Here is a 23,862-nt window from a genome sequence, read left to right as displayed (position 1 = left end):
GCATTTTCTTTAGAAATCTCAAAGCTAGTAGTTTGGGGTCTAAATAAGTCCGGACAATCCTTTCTTGCATGTCCATTCCTTCTGCAATGAAAACAAGCACTTAGATTACCAAGTCAAGAGGCTTTCCATGAAAAAGAATCAGAATCAACAGTAAGGGAGATATTATCAAGGAATACAATTCTAGGTTCGAGAGCAACCAGAACCCTAGCATTTAAATGCGGGAGGGTAGTCTCAAATTGTTCTATCTACAGAACTAAGCCAATAGGCTTCAATAGCTGGTGGATAAAGGGCCAAAATTCAACATTCAAGTTCTCAATTTCTACCCAATTTGGTGAAGCCCTAGCAGACACTTCTTCTGCATTCCCAGTCGACGACCATGGGAAGGCTCTGAATAAAGATTTACCCATATTCCAAAATTTCTTGTTAAGTATTCTTTCTTGCATACTATGAGTCTTAACAAATACAACAAAGAGCCCTCTTTGAACCATTCTACACAAAGTAACATGAATCCCAAGTTTCCTACCCCAAACATTTACAACCCATTCATAAAAACAAAATTGAGAGGGTAAGAACCATTTATCTAAGCATGCAAAGAAAACTACAACATTTTTTAACCGAGATTATTCAATGTTAATAGCTCTTACCATATCCTCATTCGGTGAGAGAGAAAGGGTCTTTAGTTCATGGGGCAGGATCTTACCTTCCTCTTTTCCTCCATTGACACTAGATTTAGAGTTGCCTCCATCCCCAAGTCTATCTCCATTGACTACGACTCTATTGCTTTGAATTCCATCTGGAGTGATCCTACAAATCTTGCTAGAAAAGAAAGCAAACAACAGGCAAGAAGTTGAAGACTCCTCCACCACTACCTTATATGATAGTTTCTTAGGCAATTCCTTTTGTTGAACTTGAGAATTATCCTAGTCATGGGTGTTGTTTAAAACCTCATCAACTTTCATCATTTCTTCAGACGCCTCGTCTTCACCATCAACCATGATTGCCTCTCCTTAATCTCTCATGAGTGACCCAGGGTGGGTAGATAATGATGGGGCGGGGTAAGATTTACCAATTATTAACAGGGAAGCCCAAACGACACACAAACAAAAACCACGAAAGGATACTCAATAAAGCACACCAACAAAGAAAGCAAGTACCAAAAGCGAGAAAAGTAGTGAAAACTAGGGCACAAAATGAGAAAAAAGGGCCAAGAAACACATTACAAGGTACAAAAGCCGAGGCACATAAGTGTCTAGCTGTCGTACGCAATTGCAGAGCTCTCCAATCAGTCTGAGCATATTACCTATTATTAATATTTTGACATATAAATATATATATTAATTTATAACAATTTCAACTATTAGGGTTCAACCCAAAGCCCACTTGGTTAGCGAGGAGACTTAAGGTTGTGGGTAGTTCCCCATGGTCTTGGATTTGAATGTAGTGGTTCTATTGGGCTTGTGAATAATAGATGCCTACATAAGACTAAATGTAACATTCAAATTATATATATATATAAGTTTTCATAAATAAATAATCAATTAATATAAATTATAATATACATATATTCAAAAATATATATTACTTAGTATTAATATTTTTACACTTAAGTTATATTAATTTATAACAATTCCCCATATATATATATATGACCATAAACATCTCAATACACCTCAAAAATTAATATCTTCAATACTTTCAATAACTATATTTGAAAATATGGTCAATGATTTTCTAAATAAATCAATACACATATTTGATATATGCCAACAATCTCTCTCTTTAATCAATTATCTTTACTGAAACAAGATATCATTCAGTATGCTTTCCGATAGATCTCTAAAGAAAGTCAATGTGTATATTTCATTATCCACGCACTCTTCTAAATGTCTCTTTCGTGACAGAAGAGGAAATATATTAAATAATAATTAAAACACCAAAACGAATAAATTAGATATATTTGTTCAAGCAATCCATTGTAACAAACTTAGCAAAAGTAATCATGCCTAAGCACCAATTTTTTTTATCATAGCCCATTTACAAATAAAAATAATTAATTACATTAAATAAACTTGTTACTCACTAATTCAATGGGAGAGAGGTTTTCCCACATTTTAAAGAGAAGATGAATTGTAGCCGTGGAAAGGATCACCCCACTTGCAAGAAGTTGATACGAAAAAATCACTTAAATAGAAAAAACAAATTAAAAAAACATTTAAAGCTTAATTTCTTTAAAGGAAAAAAAAAGCACATAAAACATTTAAAAAACAAGAAAAGCACTATGAAGAAAAATTATTGATGATTAAAATTAAGCTTTGATGGCGTGGTCTAAAAATAAACATAAATCAGTCATTTAAATTCTATACTTAATAATAATAATAAAATAATAATGCAATGAAAACATTAATAGAGAATTATTCATAATAATAATAGGAAAAAAACACTTAAATAAAAATTTCTAATAATGAAAAAAAGCTTTGGAGGCGTGCTCTAAAAATAAAAGGGCGACTGAAGCTTCTATTTGAAAAAACAAAAAGAATAATTAATAATTATTAATTATTAATAAAACATTTTAGAGAGAACAACCCAATTAGATTCTTACGCGTGTCGGATTTCTATGTTTTAAATCACTTGCCAAAAGCCCACACCTATAATATACGTTCACATTATTAACGGCGCCACGCGGGCATCCAAAGGGCCCCAGCATGTATAGGATTGAAAAGGTCTTGGCCGTGAGCGCTACAAACGGCGCTCCCTGAAAGATAACTGCGTCGACTAGGAATGTACGCACTAAATAACTGTCACACTTGTGAGTAATGTACCGTGTACTGTTTTAGCGGGGATTCTGGAGGCAAGTATAACTTGGCAAGGTTTCGTAGGAAAATAACTCGCATATCTCTGGGTTGTGTAATCCTCTTTGTTCTTATTCCCACGTTTTCTGTTGCTTTCCGTAGCACCCACTTCGGAATATCCTTCAATTAGTCGTCTCTCTCTTGCAGAGATTTCTGTGAAAGATCGGTTCTATTGCACGCTCTGGTAAGTTTTGAGAATTTGTGTATTGCATCTTTGATTGTGGGTTTCAGTGAATGGAAATTTGTTGAAACTTGTATTTTTCGCCAGTATCGGCTGAATTTCATGGAATTGTTTTCTAATTGGTATGGGTTTTTTTTGGTATGCCCGGCTGATTGTATCATCTGAAGATGATTGCTGTTGTTTTTAGAGAACATTGCATTCAGAACGCCACCATTGCTTCGCCCACTCTGTTTTTCGAAATTCTTCATCTTATGAGAATAATTTTATTGAGTATAGAAGTAGTTATTTCATGATACCCAGGTTTATCCTAATAAATTGACATTGGTAGCCAGGAGCTTTATAATCAATTCTAATGGATTCTGGGAATTCCATGACTTTGACAGCTCGTATTCCTGTTCTATGTTATTAGTGGCAACATTTGCACAAAGTGAAAATTATAATCTGCGTTGGGTTTCTGTAAGTAATCGATCCTTGCAGCTTAATTTTAGGTCGAGCCTGTTGCTAAAAATGAGGAATATTCGTGATATGCAACTGAGCAGGAATGACACGCATACCATGATAAGGCGTTCAATTGTATTTTAAAGTAGCTATAAGTACTGTGCCCCATCCAAGCCTTATGCAGACTTCTCGTTGCCCTTTAAGAAATACAACTCTACTTCGGAGATTGTTTGTTTTCGAAATCTCTGGGTAAATATGTTTTTGGGGTTGCTTCTAGGTCCGGTCCAATGAATAAAATTACTCTTCGAGTTAGACTTTTGGATAGCGTATTGGGTTTAAGTTCATCCTGAAATTGTCTCTTCTCAGCTTCATGAAAATTCATTAACATATTCTATTTCTCCATGCAACAAGTTAACAAAACTGGAATTCGGTCTGGTAGTACCAAGTCCGCTCGCTTTATCGCCTATTATACAGAACAGGTTGTATTTTGTAAGCGTTAGTAGTTTCTTTCTGTTTTCTGTTGGTAAGGTTTTTAAACATCCCCTTGAGTTTCTTTCTTCGACACAAACACTCCTTTTTAGCTTAACCATTTGGTTTTCAAGTAATTGCACTACGCTTCGCTTTTGTTCTTCACGCGCCTTTCGAGTGTGGCAGGCTGCAAATACAGGGGAAACCTGGTGGACGTTTAAAAATTCTGCACAACTCATCATTTTCTAACAGAAAGTTTATTGTAGTCAATTACCTTAGAATAAAACAGAATAATTTTTTTGGATTATCTTGATACTTAGGGTTTGAGGTGGAGAAAATTTGTTGATGCTATCCTATAGCCATGTTTGCTCAAGGTCGGTCCAATTAAGAGCTTTAGGATCGAAACTTCCTCTGAATGTCGGTATACTGCAGGAATTGGTAAAGTTAGGCACAAGTGCCCAGCAGTTTTTTCGTACTTTCGTTCGTTTCTACTTCTCTTTTTTACTTGGAGAAACTACAAGAAAGGATATCTTTGTCCATTAAGGACAATGTGCAACTTTTCATCAGAGTTACAAATGAAAACCTACTCTTACTTTCAAATTTTCAATTAATTGATGCATATCCAGCTTCGCGTTATAAATTTTTGTTCAATGCTTATAGAAAGCATATGTGGCGATAGGATGCAGATTTCTCTTTGTTTTCAGTCTATATAAAAGAATAAGCCCCAGTTGTATGTTCACAAAGATATCTATATTCAACAGTAGCTTCTAGCTTCGAAAGCCAGAAAGCTACTATTGAATACAAAATTGGATTGTGGAAATCTGATCAAATTGAAAGATATGTGTGGTATCGAAGTCAGATAACAAATTGATTTATTTCTTACTTTTGATGGGGTTTGTTTTTTTTCCTTCCCAGAGCCATAAGTTTTTCAAAATCTTAAATTGTTTTTTCTTGATAGTGGACACTTCATGGACAGCTCGATTTGTGTTAGAATATTTAATCTTTATTTGGCTTAGGTTCCTTTATTTGTATTTAGTTTGGGATATCCCCTTGGTATCCCTACATGTAATTTGCACTCTTGTACATGTGTGAAGACAAGTCATTTCTTTTATTTTTCTTTATTAAGGAATATTAGTTTATCCTCCTTATGAGAATGGTGACACATTGCATAAACATATTGTGAATGGTAATACTCATAGATATGGGAGTTACTTTTAACTTTTCTCCTCATGTCTATTTAAGAGATGATTCTTGTTTCATTCTTCACTTTTTGATATTGTAATGAGCTTCTTGCTCTCCTCTCTCCTTTTCTCTTTGGGCTTTACTTTCATTCATAATACATAAGGGAATTTTCTCGCTTTTCCCTATTCAAAAGCTCTTGTTTCTCCTCTTCAAGCTTTGGGTGATTGCTCTCAAGTTGCTCTCTACTTCAGTACCATTACATCAATCAACATACTCGGATTTCTTTTTCATTTTCTTGCTCTTGTATTTCCATTCGTGGTAATAGAGCAGGTTACGAATTCTTGTTTATGTTGAAGATGATGAAGGTTCCCATTTTTCCTTTTTGAAGCTCACCCATTTTGGAGGGTTTTTCTTTTCCTTTTCTCTTTGAAAAGCTCTTGTGCCTCTTCAAGCTTTGTTGACTGCTCTCAAGTTGCTCTCTACTTTGCTAACATTACTTCAATCAATATACTTGTTTTCATTTTCTTTTACTTGCTCTCGTATTGCCTTTCAATTTGTTTTTCAAACATTTAATATGTGATATTTTTTGGATACCTGTGATATCATATAATTTTCTTTAAGAGATACTAGAACCTGGACTATTTAAGGATTAGGAAAACGCTAATTCCAGAAGTGTTACTTTATCATCTGGAAAAAGAAAATGAGAGTTTAATAATATTGATGATATGTAGAAGTTGTCAACAATAGAAATCTTATTTTCATGATTAATTTTTATGCTTACAGGTAGTTAAGCATAATAAAGGAAGAAACAGAGGTAAATACAAGCTTAGATATTTTAGGCTCAGTTATTTATTGCCCAGTACAAAGACACACTTCTACACAATGGTGCCAAAAGGTCTTTTTCCGTCAGATATGAAGGTTCCATCAAAAGGATTATCCTGGGTTGACCTTATGTGTCAGAAGTTCGAGGCAATTTGCGAGGGAGTGGACAAAAGTCCTCCTGGTATAATACAGGTAGGAATCTTAAACTTCTTGGAGTTGCTTTTTTGAGTTTATTAAATATCCTTGTATATTTGTAATTCTAAATTTTGTCTAATAATAGTATGCTGGGTGATTTCATTGTTACCCTTGTTTTAGCTAGAGGGATTGGGGTGTTTAGATTTTATTTTAAAGTTTACCATATATTAGAAATTATTATTATGTGCTTATAGTTTTACTTTATATTCTAGAAACAATTTCAGAGTGGCAAAGAGTAATCAAGTTCATTTTTTATGGCAGGAAACAACAAGGCTTATTGATCAAATAAGCACAGTTGGTGTGAATATGCAGAAACTTTGTTCCGACTTTATGGATGATATACTTCCACCAATAACAGAAATTGACGATAAGTTCTTTTGTGCTAAATATTCTGCTAAAGCTGATGAAGAATTGAACCTGACTGACAAGTCAGATCCAGGAGAGGATATTGCTGAGTTTTCTTCTAATGAGGACGTGGATAAAAAAGCATCTCCTATAATACAGGTAGGGATGTTCAACTTTATGAGTTGCAAACACATGCTATTTGGAGCTCATAAATGTCCATGGATGACCGTGATTCCGATTTCTGTTTCACTATCTTTTTAATATTTATTATTCTCCTAGAATCCAAAAAGCATATTGGAGTTATAAATTATCCTTCTTTAGCTGGAGGCATTACCTCTTTTAATATCATCACCTCAACTGACTCTATGAAGGTTGGACTCCAGAAATGTTAGGCTGACTAGATTTGCTTTCTCTCTGTTTCAGTAGGTGATTTATTAGAAATCACCATCACATGCCTGTAGTAAAGATCTCTATATTTCTATATTATAGAAGTGCTTTTGACTATTTAATCATGAATATTTTGGATTGTAGGAAGCAACAAAATCTATTGCAGATCAAACGATCATGGCTGGTGAAAATTTGCAGAATTTTTCCTCCAACCCAATGGAAGATGTGCCCGCATTGGCTAAAAACAATGATGATATGTGCCCATCTTCAAAGTTGTCTGCTAATGCTGATGAAGATTTCAAAAACTCTGATCCAGAAAAGGAAATGGGTGAAACTATGAATTGTGAAAATGTTGGCTCTTCTGATGTTTACCAGGAAGCAGATGCAACCATTGAAATACAAATGTTAGATATGATAGACCAACTTAATGCTTCATCCATTAAAGAAGAAAATATTTCTGCAAAACCAGCAGAAGACCTATCTCAAGCAAGGACTATAGAGTATCATTCTGGAGCAGATGCCTCTGAAAGGCTCTTTGATGACATAGGGAGTGGGAGTCTGCAAGAAAGAAACTGTTTACAGGAGTGTGCAGAGTCTCTCATTAGCCAGAACAATATGCCACTTGAGTTGGATGGCGAACTTCTGTCCAATAGAACTGGTAATTTCTTATTTGTAATTGGATGCATCTGTAGCATTAGAAACTAGTAATGATATAAGTAGTAAATTATTTGGAATTATTGTGTTTTTGGCATGTAACAGACTTGGAAAAGACAGGCGACATTTCTTTGCAATAGTTTAACGTTTTCAAAACAATATGAAAAGTAAAACTCTGATTTTAATTTTCTATCGCAATATAGAGTATTATTCTGGAGCAGATGCTTTTGAAAGGCTCTTTGATGATAAAGGGAGTCTGCAAAAAAGAAACTGTCGACAGGAGTGTGCAGAGCCTCTCATAAGCCAGAACAATATGCCGCTTGAGTTGGATGGTGAACTTCTGTCAAATAGAACTGGTAATTTTATAATTTCTAATTGGATGCATCTGTAGCATTTGAAACTAGTAATGACATAAATAGTAAATTATTTGGAACTATTGTGTTTTTGGCTTGTAACAGACTGGAAAAAGACATGCAAATTTTATTTACAATAGTTTAATTTTCTCTGAACAATCTGAAAAATCAAACTCTAATTTTAATTTTTTATTGCAATTTTGAATTTCATGAGCAAGAGATAAGAGATAGATTACCTTGCACCCTTAGTTATATTCTAACAGTCTTGACTCCCAAAATGGGTTGTCATGACTCCTGATGTCTGTTACTTTCTTTCAAGTACTCACTTTTTTAAAAGCATTTATGTTGGTCTGCTAGAGTTTGTCTAACATTAACAGCTTTGTTTTTGGATGGATTTGGTTACAGCACCTTCTTTGAATAATCATAATTTGAACTTGTAGATGAAATTCAAGACTGCCAGTAAAATTCTAACCTGTTAATAAAATCGCAATACATAGCAATGCATATACCATGTTCACCCTTATTATTGGACATTTTCATTTTCAATTTTTTTCTTCTAGTGCTTAATTGTGCTTAATTTGTACTTGTACTTCTTCCTCCCCCTCCCCACCTGTCCATGTGATGTGCTATGCATCCTCTGATATCTGTGTTGGAGGTTCTTTTGATCATGTTGAGAGCTTTATGTGATCTGTCATAAAAGTTGGAATATGTTTGTAGCTAGGTTCTATGAATCAAAAATTTTCTTCAAACATTTAAGTGCTCTTTGGATGCCATTGATTCACATTTAGATGGAGACAGATCAGTTAGGCATTGCTTATCCTTGCAATCTAGTAAGGTAAAAACCCTTAGCATCCCAGCTCCCATTCTAAGGGTTGTGGCTCTATCTCTTGTCCATTTAGTGGACCCTCAAACACCCTACAGTTGAGCATTGCTTTTCCTTGCAAACTTGCAAGGCAAAAATCCTCAGCACCCAGCTCTCATTCTAATGGTTGTGGCTCTATCTCTTATCAATTTAGTGGACCTTCAAACACCTGTACTTCATGGCTAACTGAGGTTTACGGTTTCCTGCTGGATGTTCTTCATCTGGGTTACTCATACTTGTACTAGTGTTGGTTACTCTTTTTGAGGGTTTTCCTCAATTATCCATTTCTTTGTTTTTCTCAATTGTTTTTGCTTATTCTAATGTCCCTTTTGCCCTAGTTCTTTATTATTGTATGTCGTGTACATTCCAGTGTGTTTGACCTGTTCTTGGTCATTTTTCGACATTAAATAATTTACATCTCTCATTCTCAGTGTGATTAACATGAAAAACTAAGGCATTCATCAAAATAATAATTTGTTTAAAGCAAGATCATTCTAATAGATGCTTTTCTACTTAATTATTTGTAATCCACATCTGATGGTTTTCTAGAGTGAGTCATATGCTTGTGAGTGTGCTAACCAATGCCTTAGCTTTGAGAACTAGGTATGGGAAGTGTCATACACATACCTTGGAATGTTCAAAAACCTAAGCTGCGACTGGTTGATTTTTCTTTAATTGACTTGCATTTGACTCTCAATTTTCTAGTTTTGGTGCATATCTTCATGGCCTTTGGTACTATACATATTTAAATTGATCTGGTCTCACATCTAAGGTGCAGTTTGATGAAAGTTTGTAAGCATTTTGAAAATTCCTTCTTTCTACCTTGTAGTTAATATTTTCAAATTTCAGCAAAGCAGAGTATTTGGAGTCTTGATGTACTCACAAGAATTTTGGTTTTATGTTGGCGTGTAGAGTTTTTAATTGGTTCTGCGAAGTCATCATTTTCATCATCAATAAGTTGTCAGAACAGTTGAAATTACTCTTTAGAGAGTATTGGTGTAGCACAGCACTAGAAGTCCTGGATGTCTGGAAAAGAGGAATATGAATGAAATGCAGGCAATCTCCCAAGCTCTGGTCACTGGTCAGAAGAAGATTTGTCAGAGTGGGGCGTCCTTGGACTGTATACCCTTTTTTACTATTGCATTTCAAAGGGAATGAAATCTCTAGAGAACCATTTATCATACCCTTTCACATTCAATCCATTCTTAAGATTTAATTTTTTCATTGCTTCACAGGGATATGCATTCAGGGTTGAGTGATGTTCTTAAGGTCCTGAATGTTCTCGGGACTTGGAGGGGATATTCTCTTTTCCTAGGACTCTGCAGCCTCCCACATCACATGGTGAATAAACAAAAATGTTTAAGAAATCGTCAAAAGCCCAGAAAATACCAGTAGGTGGAGAATTGTAATTGCAAAATCAGGATAGTATATTTATTGTTTAAAGCTCAACTTCTAATAGTTTATCCCAAGTTATTTTAGTAGCCATATACCCTTCCACTGCCATCCCAATTTTAAAAAAGCTTTTACTACTTCCAAATAGTGTTCCTATATGTCCTTGCATCTCCATATTTCAAAACTTGGAGAGCCATTGTGTTGTACCAATTTCTCAAATTTTCTAATTCCTAAATATGGTGGTATGTCAAAGAGATGCATGCCTCATCTAATACTAAATTAATTGGTTCAAAAGTCCACAACTAAAATTAACTCTAATCCCTAGTATCTGGCATTCCATCATGTACTCCAAAGTCTCGCTTCAAGAAGATGACTGAATTTCTTGAATTTGACCGGAGCCTGGTGAGGCATCCCTGAGGCTATTTAGATGCCTCGCCATTTGGGGGCATGGCAATGGTGACAGAATGTCTTTTGCCCATCCCCAATTTAAAAAATTGTGTTGGGACGTCTTCCTTTGGGAGGCTATATTAGGTGCTAACAGAGCCCCATACTCACATTAATTTGCATTTAAGCATTCTTGTGGCAATGAGTATCTTGAGATATATTATCTGTTGACTTTTCTTTTAGACATCTTTAGGATTGGCATAGTGTCCTACTATCATTTAATATGCATGTTTTATTGATCCACAACCATCTTCGGTAGACAACAGTGCATGAAGAGAGCATACAGTGTATAATACTGTGGTCCCAGAAACTTATGGTGATCATTTTATATGTATGCTTTATTGATCCACAGCCATCTTCAGTAGACAACAGAGAATGAAGAGAGCATACTGTGTATAATACTGTGGCTCCAAAACCTCAACTGTAGATATAAAAGTTGTTACACTGCTGCTTATGACTTTTATTTATTTTTCATAGTAGCGGAGCTGGACATGTCTGTCACCTCACATTGAATGATCTGTTCTATTTTGTTATTCAACTTAGTCAAATGCCCTTCTTTCACCAGAGAGGTTTTGAATTCAGTTAAATGAAGGCAATAATGTTGACCGTGGCACACAGTGCATATTTTCATAGGAAACAAAGGATATCTATTTACAATGATATTCAAATATTTTGAGTTACTTTATAAGGGGAAATATTTTGAGTTTGCATACGTGACAGCATCTTGATTTCTTAATAAGAACATTAGGTAAAGTAGACAAATGATTTATAGTTGCAGTGCAAGCAGCCTTCAAGACTTCTCCTTCCAAACAATATAAAGGAAAACTGAAATTTGGACGAATAGTTCAGAGCAATAATTCTTAGCAATTGCCAACATACAGTTAGTAGTGCATTGTATGAGGGCACAAGGCAATTAATGCAGGTCTAGTGGCCAAAAGAACCAATCACAATGTTGAGTGCTGTAGAAATTGTTCAGGATGCTGAGTTGACTAGATATCAAAGAGAAGGTAGTCTAGAAGTTCAAAGAATGAGATTAAATTCATTATAGCAGTTAGAATAATGACCCATAGTAAACCTTTGACAGGCATTATGGATCTGGAACAAGATTTAGCCACCTGTTATATTCATGCTTCATTTTCTGGCCTTGAAATTGAACAAAGGCCACCCTTTCTTGTTTTTGAGGTCTACAGCAATTGAAGTTAACGTTCCTTGCTGAGGAGAGTGAATTCTCTTAATGTCTTCTAGCTTTTGGTGAAGTGGTTAGTCATTTGACTGAGGTTAGGATGAATCCAACTTTGCTATGTGGTTTCATTTCATTTTATTGTAATGATAATATCATGACCATACATCTCAAGTGTACATGTTTAAGGTCTAACATGGGAAATGACAATATAAATACCAGATCTTGTACAATTAGTTTTCTCATCTGTAAATTCTCTAATAACTAAAATGTTTAAATTAAAAATTAATGCTAACATACTATTTTACTTGAAATCAAATGACTGTTAGAGAGATAATTGTTGGTCAGAGTAAAAATAAAACATGCTTTTGTAAGGAATTTCACAAGCCAAAGAGAGAAACCAATGTGATAGTGGCAAATGTCAAATATCATACTTCCATATCCAAAGTATTAAAATTTACAAAGAATAATAGATTGTTTGGATGTGAGTAGCTCCATGCTTTCTTAGCATTTGGACCTTTGCTTATGACACACCTGCAAGCTACAAATTCGGACTATAGCATATCTATCCTCCACTCTCCAGCCCTTATTATTATTTCTATCCTCCCATAATTAAATCTATAAAAGCTAATTTTGGTAACTTAGTGGTGTAATTATTTGTTCCTATGAATTTGCTTTCTGCAATCTGATAAAATTGCAATTATCATTTCTAATGCTTGATTGATCCATTAGGAGGGAGTTGTCGCCTGCAGTATTGGTTCCTTCACCCTTTCATTTAGTCATTTAATGGGAAAGATTTGGTATAGTAAAAGCACTTGCTTGGATTTGCTGAAACACATTTTTATTCATCTCATATAGTAAGACTTTTTTTTCTCATGACTTTTTTCTTACCTGCTTCTTTTCCAACTTTAGAGTGTGGAAGCATGGTTTTTAAAATATAAGAACTATCACAAATCAGTGTCTGGATGTCTGTAAGATTAGTCCATACATAAGAATACACCACATAGGATTATCACTGGCATAAAGGATAAGGGGATAATTGAAGTTAGAGACATTTTTTTCACTGTCTTAAATAATTCAAGCTTGTGTTGCTGGTTGTAACTTATAAGATGGTTCAGGTTTAACTGAGGAATTTAATGTACTTCTTAAGACCTTTTGTTATATTCCAAGGGATATTGAGATATGCATCCTCTCCTCGTATGTTTTGAGATGGGGAAGATTTTCAACTTTGGAACCACAGAAACCTGGAGGTGCATTGACATGTCTATATTCTGTCATCTCAAAATGATTTGATGCGTGTCTGGATCGTTACTTGGAAACAGGTGTCTCTTTAGGAGTGCCTGCAAAAATCTTGTAGATGTGGATACCATAGAAAAGGAAAAAATTGTCTCAAAGAACTAACTGAAAAAAAAAAACACATTGAGAATGAAATCATTAATTTTGACTTGCACTATGCTACGTTTATAAGGATTCTGCTCAAAAGTCTAGGTGACTGCTAATTTAGGTGATTATTTTTATTTTTTTTCAAATTTTAGAAATAATTATAGCTCAATCCACTCATGTTAGTTTATATTCTAAATGATTAATAATGCGCGACCCTTGAAGTATGGCATACAATTAAGATAAAAAAACCAAGAGTAAGTATACTAAATGATTAATATTGCGTGCCCCTGAAGTATGGCATAGAATTAAGATAAGAAACCAAGAGTAAGTCTTCTCAGCTAACTTCAGTTGAACACTTGATACCTATTTATAGGATGAATCATAAAGATAAGATTTCTAGCGTCTTTGACAAAGACTTCTTGCTGGCTGAAACTAATAAACAGGCTGCTTGAGAATGCTAGTTTGATTATGGATTTAAACATCTGAAACTATATCTTTGCATGCCAGTATTTATGGAAGCTAGAAGAGTCATCAAATTTTAAATGTAAGAATGGATGACCATTGGATGGTCAAATGGTTAGAAAATTTGAACTGCTATATGATTAAATGTTTGGTTACATTTTAAATTTGAGTTGTTATATTCTGAACTTCGAAACATTTTTTTCCTACCATGCATCCTCCTTTTAAAAAATAGGTACCTCCAGTTTTGCTTCTGGTAATCACACTGTTTTTCTTTGGTTTCTTCTTGGAAGAAAAGAAAGAAGTGCAATGCAGAAATCATAAAGCTTAATATCATTGTTTCTTTATACACAGGAGTTGTCAGAGTTACAGAGCAGGCGGGGAATGCAATCATGGATTGTGCCGGAAGTAGAAAGTCAGGAGATCATCCTAGTCCTGGAGAAAAATTGCTCTCAGAAGATGGGATACTAGTGGCATGGGAGGAGTATGAGAATGTTGAACAAAATCGTCCAGATGATGATGTAGAAAGAGGCTTTTCAGCTGCTGAGCCTTATACTGCAACTTCACCTGCTTGCTCTAAGGTAGATAGGATTCCTTACTATTTTCTTCTCCTTTTTCATACTCTGTATGCTTGTTAAGAACTCAAATTTATTTTATATGAGTTACTTTTGTGCTCCAGGAGGGGAATTTTAAGAAGTCTCTGTATCTAGCAGTTAAAGAAAAGGAGCAACTTGCTTGCTGGCATGGAAACCCCCAAGTACAGGACCATAAGGATATTGGCATGTCATCCTCTAATTCCTTTGTAAATATTCCAAATTCATGTAGATGGCCCGATGTTGAAAGCTCTGATTCTGATTCTGAGTGGGAACTTCTCTAAGAGATCTTCTTTTGAGTTTGAGGCTTGCTTGTGCATACCGAAAAGAATCTCCAAGTACAGAGTTTGAGATGCAACTATCATGAGAACTTAGTTTGGCACATGACAGTGTGATTGTTGATATCAAGGTGCTCTCACCAAAGAATAAAACTAGAGCACCTCATCCCATGTCATTATTCACCGAATCACTATTTTGTTATCTAGAAAGCTATATTTGGTTTGATTTAGCATTTACCAAATAGTATAATTTAATTCCAGAGAACCATTCACTTTCTTCTCGCTCAGACCAATTCTTCTCTACCAACAGTGGAGATTCAATTCAAGTTATATGCATAATATTGTTTAGAACTGGAAATCCTATCAGCATTCATTTTTCCCTCCCCACTGTTCCAGTGTTACTCTTGATTGATTGTATATGGGCATAAATATTCGAGAACCTTTATTTGCAGACTTGATATATTGAAGAATATACATGTTACTGTTGAAATAGATTGTCAATATTAATAATCTAATAAAATTAATAATAATAGAGTCAGCTAAAGCGATTAATAATCTAAATTAATCAATTCTACAAAATCAATGTAAAAAATGAACATTTTGGATAGAAAGGAAAAGTCAACGTCAAATTAAAAATGGATGTGATTTCAAAATGAGATTTTTTAGTTGGATTGAAACAGAAACGAAAATGTCAAATAAAAAAATTGGATGTGACCATGAATTTGAATTTGTTTTTATGGATTAGATGTTAAAATACTTATTTCATTTGGGCGAAGCGATTGAAAGAATTCGCATTCGTTATTCACCAATAACAGGTGCAAGGGAAGTCATTGGGACGGTAAAATATACGGATTGTCCAAGTTACCACTTCAAAAATTACCGACACAAAATTGCGCATTGTCATTGGTAAATATATATTGTCGTGAATGCTGTAATAGTTGGCTTGGGAGAACAAATCCGTTCCACAGGTTCCAGAACTGCTTTAAAAGTGAATGCTTCAAAGGTATTCTTTAGCACTGTACTTTGTACTTCCATTTCATGCATCTGAATTTTAATATAAGCGCTAGTAACAAATGATCAGTATGTACTCTACTGGCTTGGTAGCGGTACAATGAATAAACTAAGGCCAAATTTGTCTACATCCTCTATTTTTCTTGAACTTGTTCATGTCGAAAAAAAAACGTCGTTGAATGCCTTTGCATTTTCTTGGGTATACGGTTTTAGATCGTGTAATAGTTTGATAATGAAGAACACCAAATCTAAAAGCAAAGCATTCAATTAATACAAAACAAAATGAGCTAGCCTGATTCAGTGACTAGATCTGTTAAAACTCCATTTTAATTTGGATGTGATTGGCCTGCACCTAATATGCTGAAGTGCCATTTTTTAATGATAGTTAATTAACAGTTTAAACGTCAGAATTCCAAATTTTCCTCATAGAATTAGTTTAAAGCTGATAAAATACCGTGATGGTTGGGATCAATTTTTTTGGGATTTTTTATTGATAGCCAAAAATATGTAAGAAGCTTTTCTCAAAGAATTTTCTCAAGGAAATAAACAAGTCAATCTAAAACTATTTACAGAAAAGAAAGATGACTTGCTCACTAATAGTTGCACAGAAAAAAATACTTTTTTTTTCAAAGATTTGATAAGGTTCAAAGTTTGCTAGACTCTTCCAAACGAAAACCAGAAATAACAATTATTAATATCTGGTCACCAAATAACAAATAGTACAAAAGAATCATTGTGTACAAGGTAACCTTAAAAATAGTTTTTTTAAGAAAAATGATCATAGATTATATTTCAAAAAAAAAAAAAAAAATCATTCATGGTTAAAGCAACTAACAACAACAACTAACAACAACAGTTATTAAACAAAAAAATTAGAAATCATTCACGGTTAAAGCAACTACCATCAACAATAAGTATTATTGTCAGTACATCAACATGAATCCAAGATCTTCTAAGTAAGCATGGTTGTTGCCAAAGAGACTCTTAAGGAAAAAGTTATGACAAGAAGTCATAACAACAACAACAACAAAGTGAAAGACAAGACAACCATGAAAGTTGGAAATGTGAAAGGTGAGATAATCATGAAAGTGGGAAAATGTTCACAAAAATGAGATTGTATTAAAACAACAGACGAGAAATACATCTCTCCTTCCTCTCTCTTCTCTTTCTGTCATGGTTCATCTAATACAATATAAAATTGCTTAGTTTGTGTCATTCCAACTTGTTTTGATCTCTCCTCCATGATCTCATAGAAAAACACACTTTTCTATCAATCAAATCATGAAGTCTCATCTTATCCTTGATGTGTGTTCTCTCTCTTTTCATGTGATTACTTGTCCTCTTGCAATAGCTTTCTAAGTATGATATTAGTGTTTCAAACATTATATCTAGCAAGTTATCTTTAAAAATTAGGACTTGGAATTTTAGAAAGCATTAGGCATTTGTTGTTATTTTACGTTTCCTTGTATATGGGTGAGCAAGCGAAGCTCCTTAGTTTGGGGGTTTATTTCCTTAAAATGATTAATGTTTGATCTCTTCACAATTTTCTGACAATCTTCATTGTTCTCCAATTCAACTATTTTACTATGACCACGAGGTGGACTCATACTTCCACTAAAGTTGGGGCTAAATGTATCATCTTAAAAATTAAACACCTATGTTAGATACTCATCTTTAGTTCCATTTTATGCATTTATGGGCTCCAATGTTGATTTCACATCTTTCTAGCCTTTTTTCATCCTCTAAATCAATGTGAGTTGTTCAAGACTTGAGAATGGATCTAATTTATTTACATGATTTTCCATGTATCCACCCACTCACATAATTCATTTCCCCAATGAGTTCCATTTTTACGTTCATGCTTCATTTTCAACGTATCTTTCTAATTTTTCGTGAGCCACTTATATGCCCAACCTCTTCAAGATTCTTCCTTGAATTAGACCCTCTTATGCATAAGTCTTGCAATTGCAACCTATATCTAGGTATAGACTAAGGTTGACCTATATCTAGGTATAGATTGAAGTCAACCTATACTCGAGGATTCAATTTTGTAACTTTGAGGACCATTTTTGGGATATTTAATGTTTACCATCTAGTGCAATTTGTCGTCACAAATTTAGACCTTGAAATCACTATAAAAGGAGACCTCCCCCCTTATTTTTACATCGACAATACAAAAGAATTCCTACAAGAAAGCTATTTGTTCATTCAAGGAGTTCAAGCAAGCATCCACTAGTGAAGGTATCCATTATTGAGCATTCAAGCCCATCAAGCATACACGTAAAAGGAAGTTATATATCATTTCAAGTCTTAAATCCATCATTCACATCATGCATCTAAGGAATTTCCTTCCATGGATATAGCTTAATTTCCTCATTGGAGGTGAAGAAAGGGAGTTTGTCATTAGGGAAGTATATCTACATTCATCCATTCATGTCTTTTTTCTCTCTTTCTTACTCAATTCAACATTTCGGAAAACTAAAACATTCATTAATCAAGGGTTTGTTTACTTTTGATCATCTCCAAAGCTAAGCAGGAGATTTCTTGACTTAAAATGTAATTATAATTTTCTCAAGCACTTTAAATTACATTTCAAGGCTAATTCTTATACAATGGCTTGACCAAGAAAACCCTCTTTGTACAACACTTTCTTCTTTCTAGTGTAAGTGCACATTTGTGGACTTTCAAATTTGGATTTTACAAATCAGGAATTATAGTTTTCATCATAAATTCAAGATTTCCAATGTTTAACCTCTTAGTTATAGGTTGAATTCAACATATACCCACACATCAATATACTCCTAGGACATATTTTTTGAGTTTGCAAGCTCAGTCACCTAGGTTCTAGATATAGGTTTATTTCAGGTTTCAGTACAATTTGAGAGTTCTTGTTCAGATCTAAACATGCAGCCTATACTAAACCTAAGGGTGAGTACATTATCCTCATTTCCTTTTTAGCACTTACTTTCATAGACCATATTCTCCTTTTCATAGTTATGATTCTTTCTATTAGGGAAAGGAAAGCCAAATCAAAACCCTACATTGTAAAGATCACAAATTGACATTCTATCTTGTGTTAATTAAATTTCCTTCGTAACAAGCTTTTGGATATTCCTATAATAACATATTATTTGGTAAGTGATCTATCCTAATATTTCTCACCATTTTATATTGTTAGAGAAAAAGGTTAATTACATTTTATCCTTTCTTAAGATTACACTTTATGCATAGTTGACATTTAATAATTATTTTCATGTATTAAATGTCTTTTCCCCTTTAGGGTTACTTTAGGGTTGCTTGATCTCCTTTTATAAGGGTTTGATCTCCTTTATATTTTAACACATCATGCAACACTTGAATCATCTTGAGAGCTCTTTTCTCATCATGAGTTGTATTTATCACTATAAGAACTCTTGTTTTTCTTATTATAAGTTGTAACTCTTCATTCATTCTATTTGAACATGATCTCTCTCACACATTTTGAGAGCTTTCTTTTTGCTTCACTCTTTCCTGTAATAGGTTATTTGTTTGTAGTTGATCATTTGGGCTTTGTGAAGTTGGTTTTCTCAACTTCTACATGGTATAAGAGCGTAGATTTGCTATTGTATGTTCTTGTTTTGAAGAGTTTTTTGGAGCTTCAACAATTTGAAGGTTTCAAAGGTCTTTTTGTTGAGATTTGGAGGGGAGCTTTGGGAGCTTCTATTGGATCATTTTGGGCCCAAAAAAACCTCATCGTTGGATTTGCAACATGTAAAAAACTTCATTTTTTGTATAAAATTTGTCCATTTTGGACAAATTTGCAATCTTAGGCAAAAAAGTTTTTTTTCTTTAAATTATTTGGTTGGGATCTGGAGGGGTGATTTTACTTAAAGTACTTAGAGCCCAAACGGACCTCACTGTTTCATTTGTAAAGCTTGAAAACCTCAATTTTCATATAAGGCATGTCCAATTTGGACAAAGCCAAAATCAGTGGCAAATTCTTTTTGCCCCAAAGCGTTCTTCCCTAGGGCACAAATTTTGAGGATGATAAATTTTGTTGTTGTTTTTTAATTAAAAAAGGTACATGTTTTATCAAAAAAATATAAAACATGTGGCATTGATATATATATAGTCATAGTGGGGGTGGTATTGTAGGCTCCACGTGGAGCTGCATCCCCACCATCCCCCTATGTCGCTCCTTGGCAATAGACCCCAATGGCACATAGTTCACTACCCTACAACCACCACATGGTTCACCCTTTGTCCACCACACACGCAACCCTACCATTACCAACTACATCATTCATGCCACTTAAGGCCACACATTTTCGGTGAAGATTTTTTTTTTTGCCACATTTTCGATCAATGAAATGTAGTGCCTCTCATGTTTGCAGTCTATACCTTGTTATATTTTGATTTGAGTGATACTAGTTACTCATGTTATTTTTACATTTGAGATGAACCGAGGGTGAGATGTTATACTTATATTCCCAATATCATAGTTGTTAGATTATTAGGTTGTTCAGTTGATCATATTTGAATGATGATGCCATTTTTAGATGACAGTATGTTTTATGATGATATCTAGATATCCGGTATTTGGACATATCTCTGATTATGTTATATGTTGAAATTAATGCTATGGTGATTTACTTCAGCCTTGCTTTGTTATGCTTTATACAGACTTGAGTAATGTAAATGGATTATTTCACTATAATTAAATAAATGGTTAAACTAGGTTAATTGATGCATTTATTATTTTGACTATGTTATTATATACAATTTCACTTGATCATGTGTTTTAGTGTGCAGGAATTACATCCCTGGCAGTGGCACATGGAGTTAGTGATTCAATTGTTCATATTTTACCAATGTCGTCCCTATATGGTCGACATAACATATTTGAATATTTAAATTAAACCTTCTGGTGATTTGATAAATCCAACTTATTTGCATTATGTAACTAGACTTGTGAACGTGTCTGTGCATTTAGAGGTTCGCATTGTCATGAAAGTTGTTAAGAAATTCTGTGATTTTGGTTTAAGGGTTTTTAGGTTTTTTTTAAATTGATTTTATTTTTTGGCAACTTTGTCATAGATGAATTCCAATTACTTGGAATAGCCTATTTTTGTTTGGGTTGATTTGGGGTTTAACTAGGTTACCTGGTTATTTACCCTAATCGACTATTCACTCGAAAAGTGAATAAGTATCCAAAGAGGAAATTTATTCCTCACTTCTCACTTTTGGAAATTAGAAATTTGGGAACTTTTTCCAAAATCCTCTTTTAGAGGATTGTGTTTTTGTTCGTTGTGAGAGCTACAAGCGTGGGATCTTCGCGTGATCGGTCTTATTGGATCCATCTCAAGGAGACCTTGGTTTGTTGCGACTTTCAACAACTTGCGCATGATATTTATTTTATCTGGTTGATTCTTGTTTAAGACCTTTTGACTGTCAAGTAGGGCTCTCCTATTTTTGTGTTTCAGCTCCATTTTTGCTTTAATTTCTGGTAGCTATACGTTAGAAGGCTAAGAAGTAGTGTTCCCCTCCGTATTGATAATTAGTTATGCCCGGTTTATTGGGTATGAACGTTTCCCCGATTTTCAAGATGAGGGTTTAGGGTTTCGCACCGTTATGCTAATTATTTTTGCATAAGGTATTCAAACATGAATTTTATTGGATTTTTGTGGCTTTTGTGCCCTAAGACCAAATGAGTTTTAATTTTGTATTTTTTGGATTTCAAGGTTTTCACCTCGATTTTTGTGCCACTTAGTTTTCTCAAGTTTTCTTGGCATGATGTTGGTCATGGACTTAGATTGTCCATAGGATGTCAGTCAAACCATTGTTGTACTTTTATGATGCATTGGGATGCATGTCACATTCATCCTCCTGAGCTTATTTTCAGTTGAGTGTTATTTTGCTTGTGTCCTCATCAAGCCCTTATTTTATGATCTTCGTGATGGTGGTGCACCACCCCTGATTTTCAGGATGAGGGTTTAGGGTTTCCCACTGTTATGCTAATTATTTTTGCATAAGGTATTCAAACATGAATTTTATTGGATTTTTGTGGCTTTTGTGCCCTAAGACCAAATGAGTTTTAAGTTCATATTTTTTGGATTTCAAGGTTTTCACCTCGATTTTTGTGCCACTTAGTTTTCTCAAGTTTTCTTGGCATGATGTTGGTCATGGACTTGGATTGTCCATAGGATGTTAGCCAGACCATTGTTGTACTTTTGTGATGCATTGGGATGCATGCCACATTCATCCTCCTAAGCTTATTTTCAGTTGAGTGTTATTTTGCTTGTGTCCTCATCAAGCCCTTATTTTATGATCTTTGTGATGGTGGTGCACCACACATGAGTGCATGCACGTGCATTTTTTGGGTGACTTGTGAGTCTCGAACTCCCAGTTGTTTTTCAATGAGCATGTTCATTTCAGGTTGGGTTGGGAATATGCATGCCTTCAGGCACTCATCGTTGGATGAGTATGGGTGGGGTAGGGTAGCATGGAGGGGGCTTCTATCTCGCAGCCTGGTGACTTTTTTTCCCAGAGGGTTGGCATGAAAAAGTTCTAACAAGTGATAATTAAATAAATAAATTAACTAGGTAATAAATTTAAGATAATAAAAAGGACACAGTGTGAGAGCCTTCCATTGGGGAGTTGAATCTACACGATATTTAGCTTGGGCTACGTGATGCTAAGCGATATACCCTCCAGGTGAGTCCCTACATAGTTACCAATTGAGTGTCTGACCAAGACCTTTTGTCCTTGTATTGTTTCGTGATCTTGGTTCCAATCATCTTTATTGTTTGGCGTGAGTATTAGCCATGGGCGTTCACTTTATGTGTGTTTGGGGTTGGATCATTATCTCCATCAGCATGACAGGAGTGGACCTATGGGTTCCACGTGGGTGGGAGGTGTAATACCTATACCACTACTAGGGACCGATGTACAAAGATGGTCTATTATTCCAGTGTTATTGGTGCTTGATATTTTCACTTGGTATATTCAATATTTAAGGGTATGCTTCCTTGTGATTTATGCTTTCATTAGAATGCTTGGATATCATGTTTAGATGATGTTAGTTTATTTGATGCATTCCTATATTATGATGTTTAGCATATGAATAGATGATGTGTTTTACTTAGTCGGAGTATCTATTGCCTTACTAGATTAGCATGTTAGATTTCCTTGTTCTTATGATGTTATTATGTTTTAGTAGTGATGTCCTCATAAGACAGCTCTAACTATCTAGTTGGCAGTTCAGGATGTTACGCGTAGGGGATGGCTAGGGTCTTCAAGGTCTCATGATGTTATTATGGTTGGGAGGAACCGCGTAAGAGTTTTAATCATTTTTGTACATTGTGATGTTGCTTTGAGTACATTTCTTTTACTGCTATAGTTTAGATGGCTAGTTGCTCTTTTTGTCTTGTCACTCTTGTGTTCGAATGTCGAAGCCTTGATTTGTGGATTTGGTACGCCCTAGTGTGGAGGAATTGTGTTTCCTGCTTGTTTGTCCTTTATTTTCCCTAGTTGATGTTATAATTCCTCGCATCATAGAAGTGTTTTCTCACATAAGAATGTGATTTCTCACACTAGAAGGCATTGTGTCGCGTGAAGTGTAGAGGAATCTCACGCAAGATTATACTCTCTCTAGTGCGAGACTTGACACTTCCTTGTGCACATGTTGGCATTCTCTCGCACAAACCTCTGCAATAGAGTGGAGAGATTTGCTAGCTATTCCAAAGTGTTTCCTCATGCGAGAGGGTAGTTCCTCGTGTAGCGTGGCACACTTTCTTTCATGAAGGCATACTTCCTCACATGAGACTATGCTTGTCTTTCCTCATATAGGAAATAGGGGTTATCTCCGCTATTTTTCGGGGAACACATTTTGGTGTTTCGAGTACCCTTTAGGATTGCTTGTTCTTCTAGGCTTCAATAGATCAGAGATTTTATGTTTTGTTATTATCTTTGGTTCTTGTCTTTTAGTTTGAGTGTGTCAGTTTGGTAGTGGCACTTAGAGATTCGTTGGATGTCGGGATCGTTGGTTAAGTCTTCTATTGCGATCATTGTGATCCTTGTATGTTGATTATCGTGTGCATCCATACTTGTTTTAAAAATATATATCTTGGCTTTTATTTATCCTTGTTCCAAGGATCTCTAGGTGGGGCATTACATCTAGTATTAGAGCCCATGTTGCAACATTGGGATCTCTGTGTTATGCTTCCACTATGATTTTGTTTTTAGTGTGTATGTTTGTTATTTTGGTATCTTGTTGTAATTCATGCTTGTGATTATATGATTGTGATGAATGGTTCTGACCTTATCTTATTGCTTTCATAGTGATGCCTCCTATATGTAGACCTGGTGGTTGCAATAGCAACTAAAAAAATAACCATGAAGAAGAACA

At 34.7% G+C, this 23,862-nt stretch overlaps 1 protein-coding gene across 1 annotated transcript; it reads left to right on the top strand.

The window, feature by feature from the left end:
* The first annotated feature begins 2,887 nt into the window (after positions 1–2,887).
* Positions 2,888–14,955, top strand: LOC149568966 (uncharacterized). The gene is made up of 7 exons (XM_089821772.1): positions 2,888–3,033; positions 5,902–6,132; positions 6,397–6,639; positions 7,012–7,525; positions 7,725–7,877; positions 13,949–14,175; positions 14,274–14,955. The coding sequence occupies exons 2-7, from the start codon at positions 6,001–6,003 to the stop codon at positions 14,469–14,471; spliced, it is 1,467 nt and encodes a 488-aa protein (XP_089677898.1). The 5' UTR covers positions 2,888–3,033; positions 5,902–6,000; the 3' UTR covers positions 14,472–14,955.
* Positions 14,956–23,862: the final 8,907 nt, after the last annotated feature.

Source organism: Cupressus sempervirens, chromosome 3 (assembly GCF_028749045.1).
Source record: "Cupressus sempervirens isolate cs-2001-9-10 chromosome 3, ASM2874904v1, whole genome shotgun sequence".
In the NCBI taxonomy this organism is placed as follows: domain Eukaryota; kingdom Viridiplantae; phylum Streptophyta; class Pinopsida; order Cupressales; family Cupressaceae; genus Cupressus; species Cupressus sempervirens.
This window is presented reverse-complemented; position numbering and strand designations above follow the sequence as displayed.

Excerpts from the sequence above, each read along its gene's own strand:
- LOC149568966 (XM_089821772.1), top strand. The coding sequence starts at position 6,001 with ATGGTGCCAAAAGGTCTTTTTCCGTCAGATATGAAGGTTCCATCAAAA. Across the intron at positions 6,133-6,396 it reads GTCCTCCTGGTATAATACAG|GAAACAACAAGGCTTATTGA; the intron begins GTAGGAATCTTA and ends TTTTTATGGCAG. Across the intron at positions 7,878-13,948 it reads ACTTCTGTCAAATAGAACTG|GAGTTGTCAGAGTTACAGAG; the intron begins GTAATTTTATAA and ends CTTTATACACAG.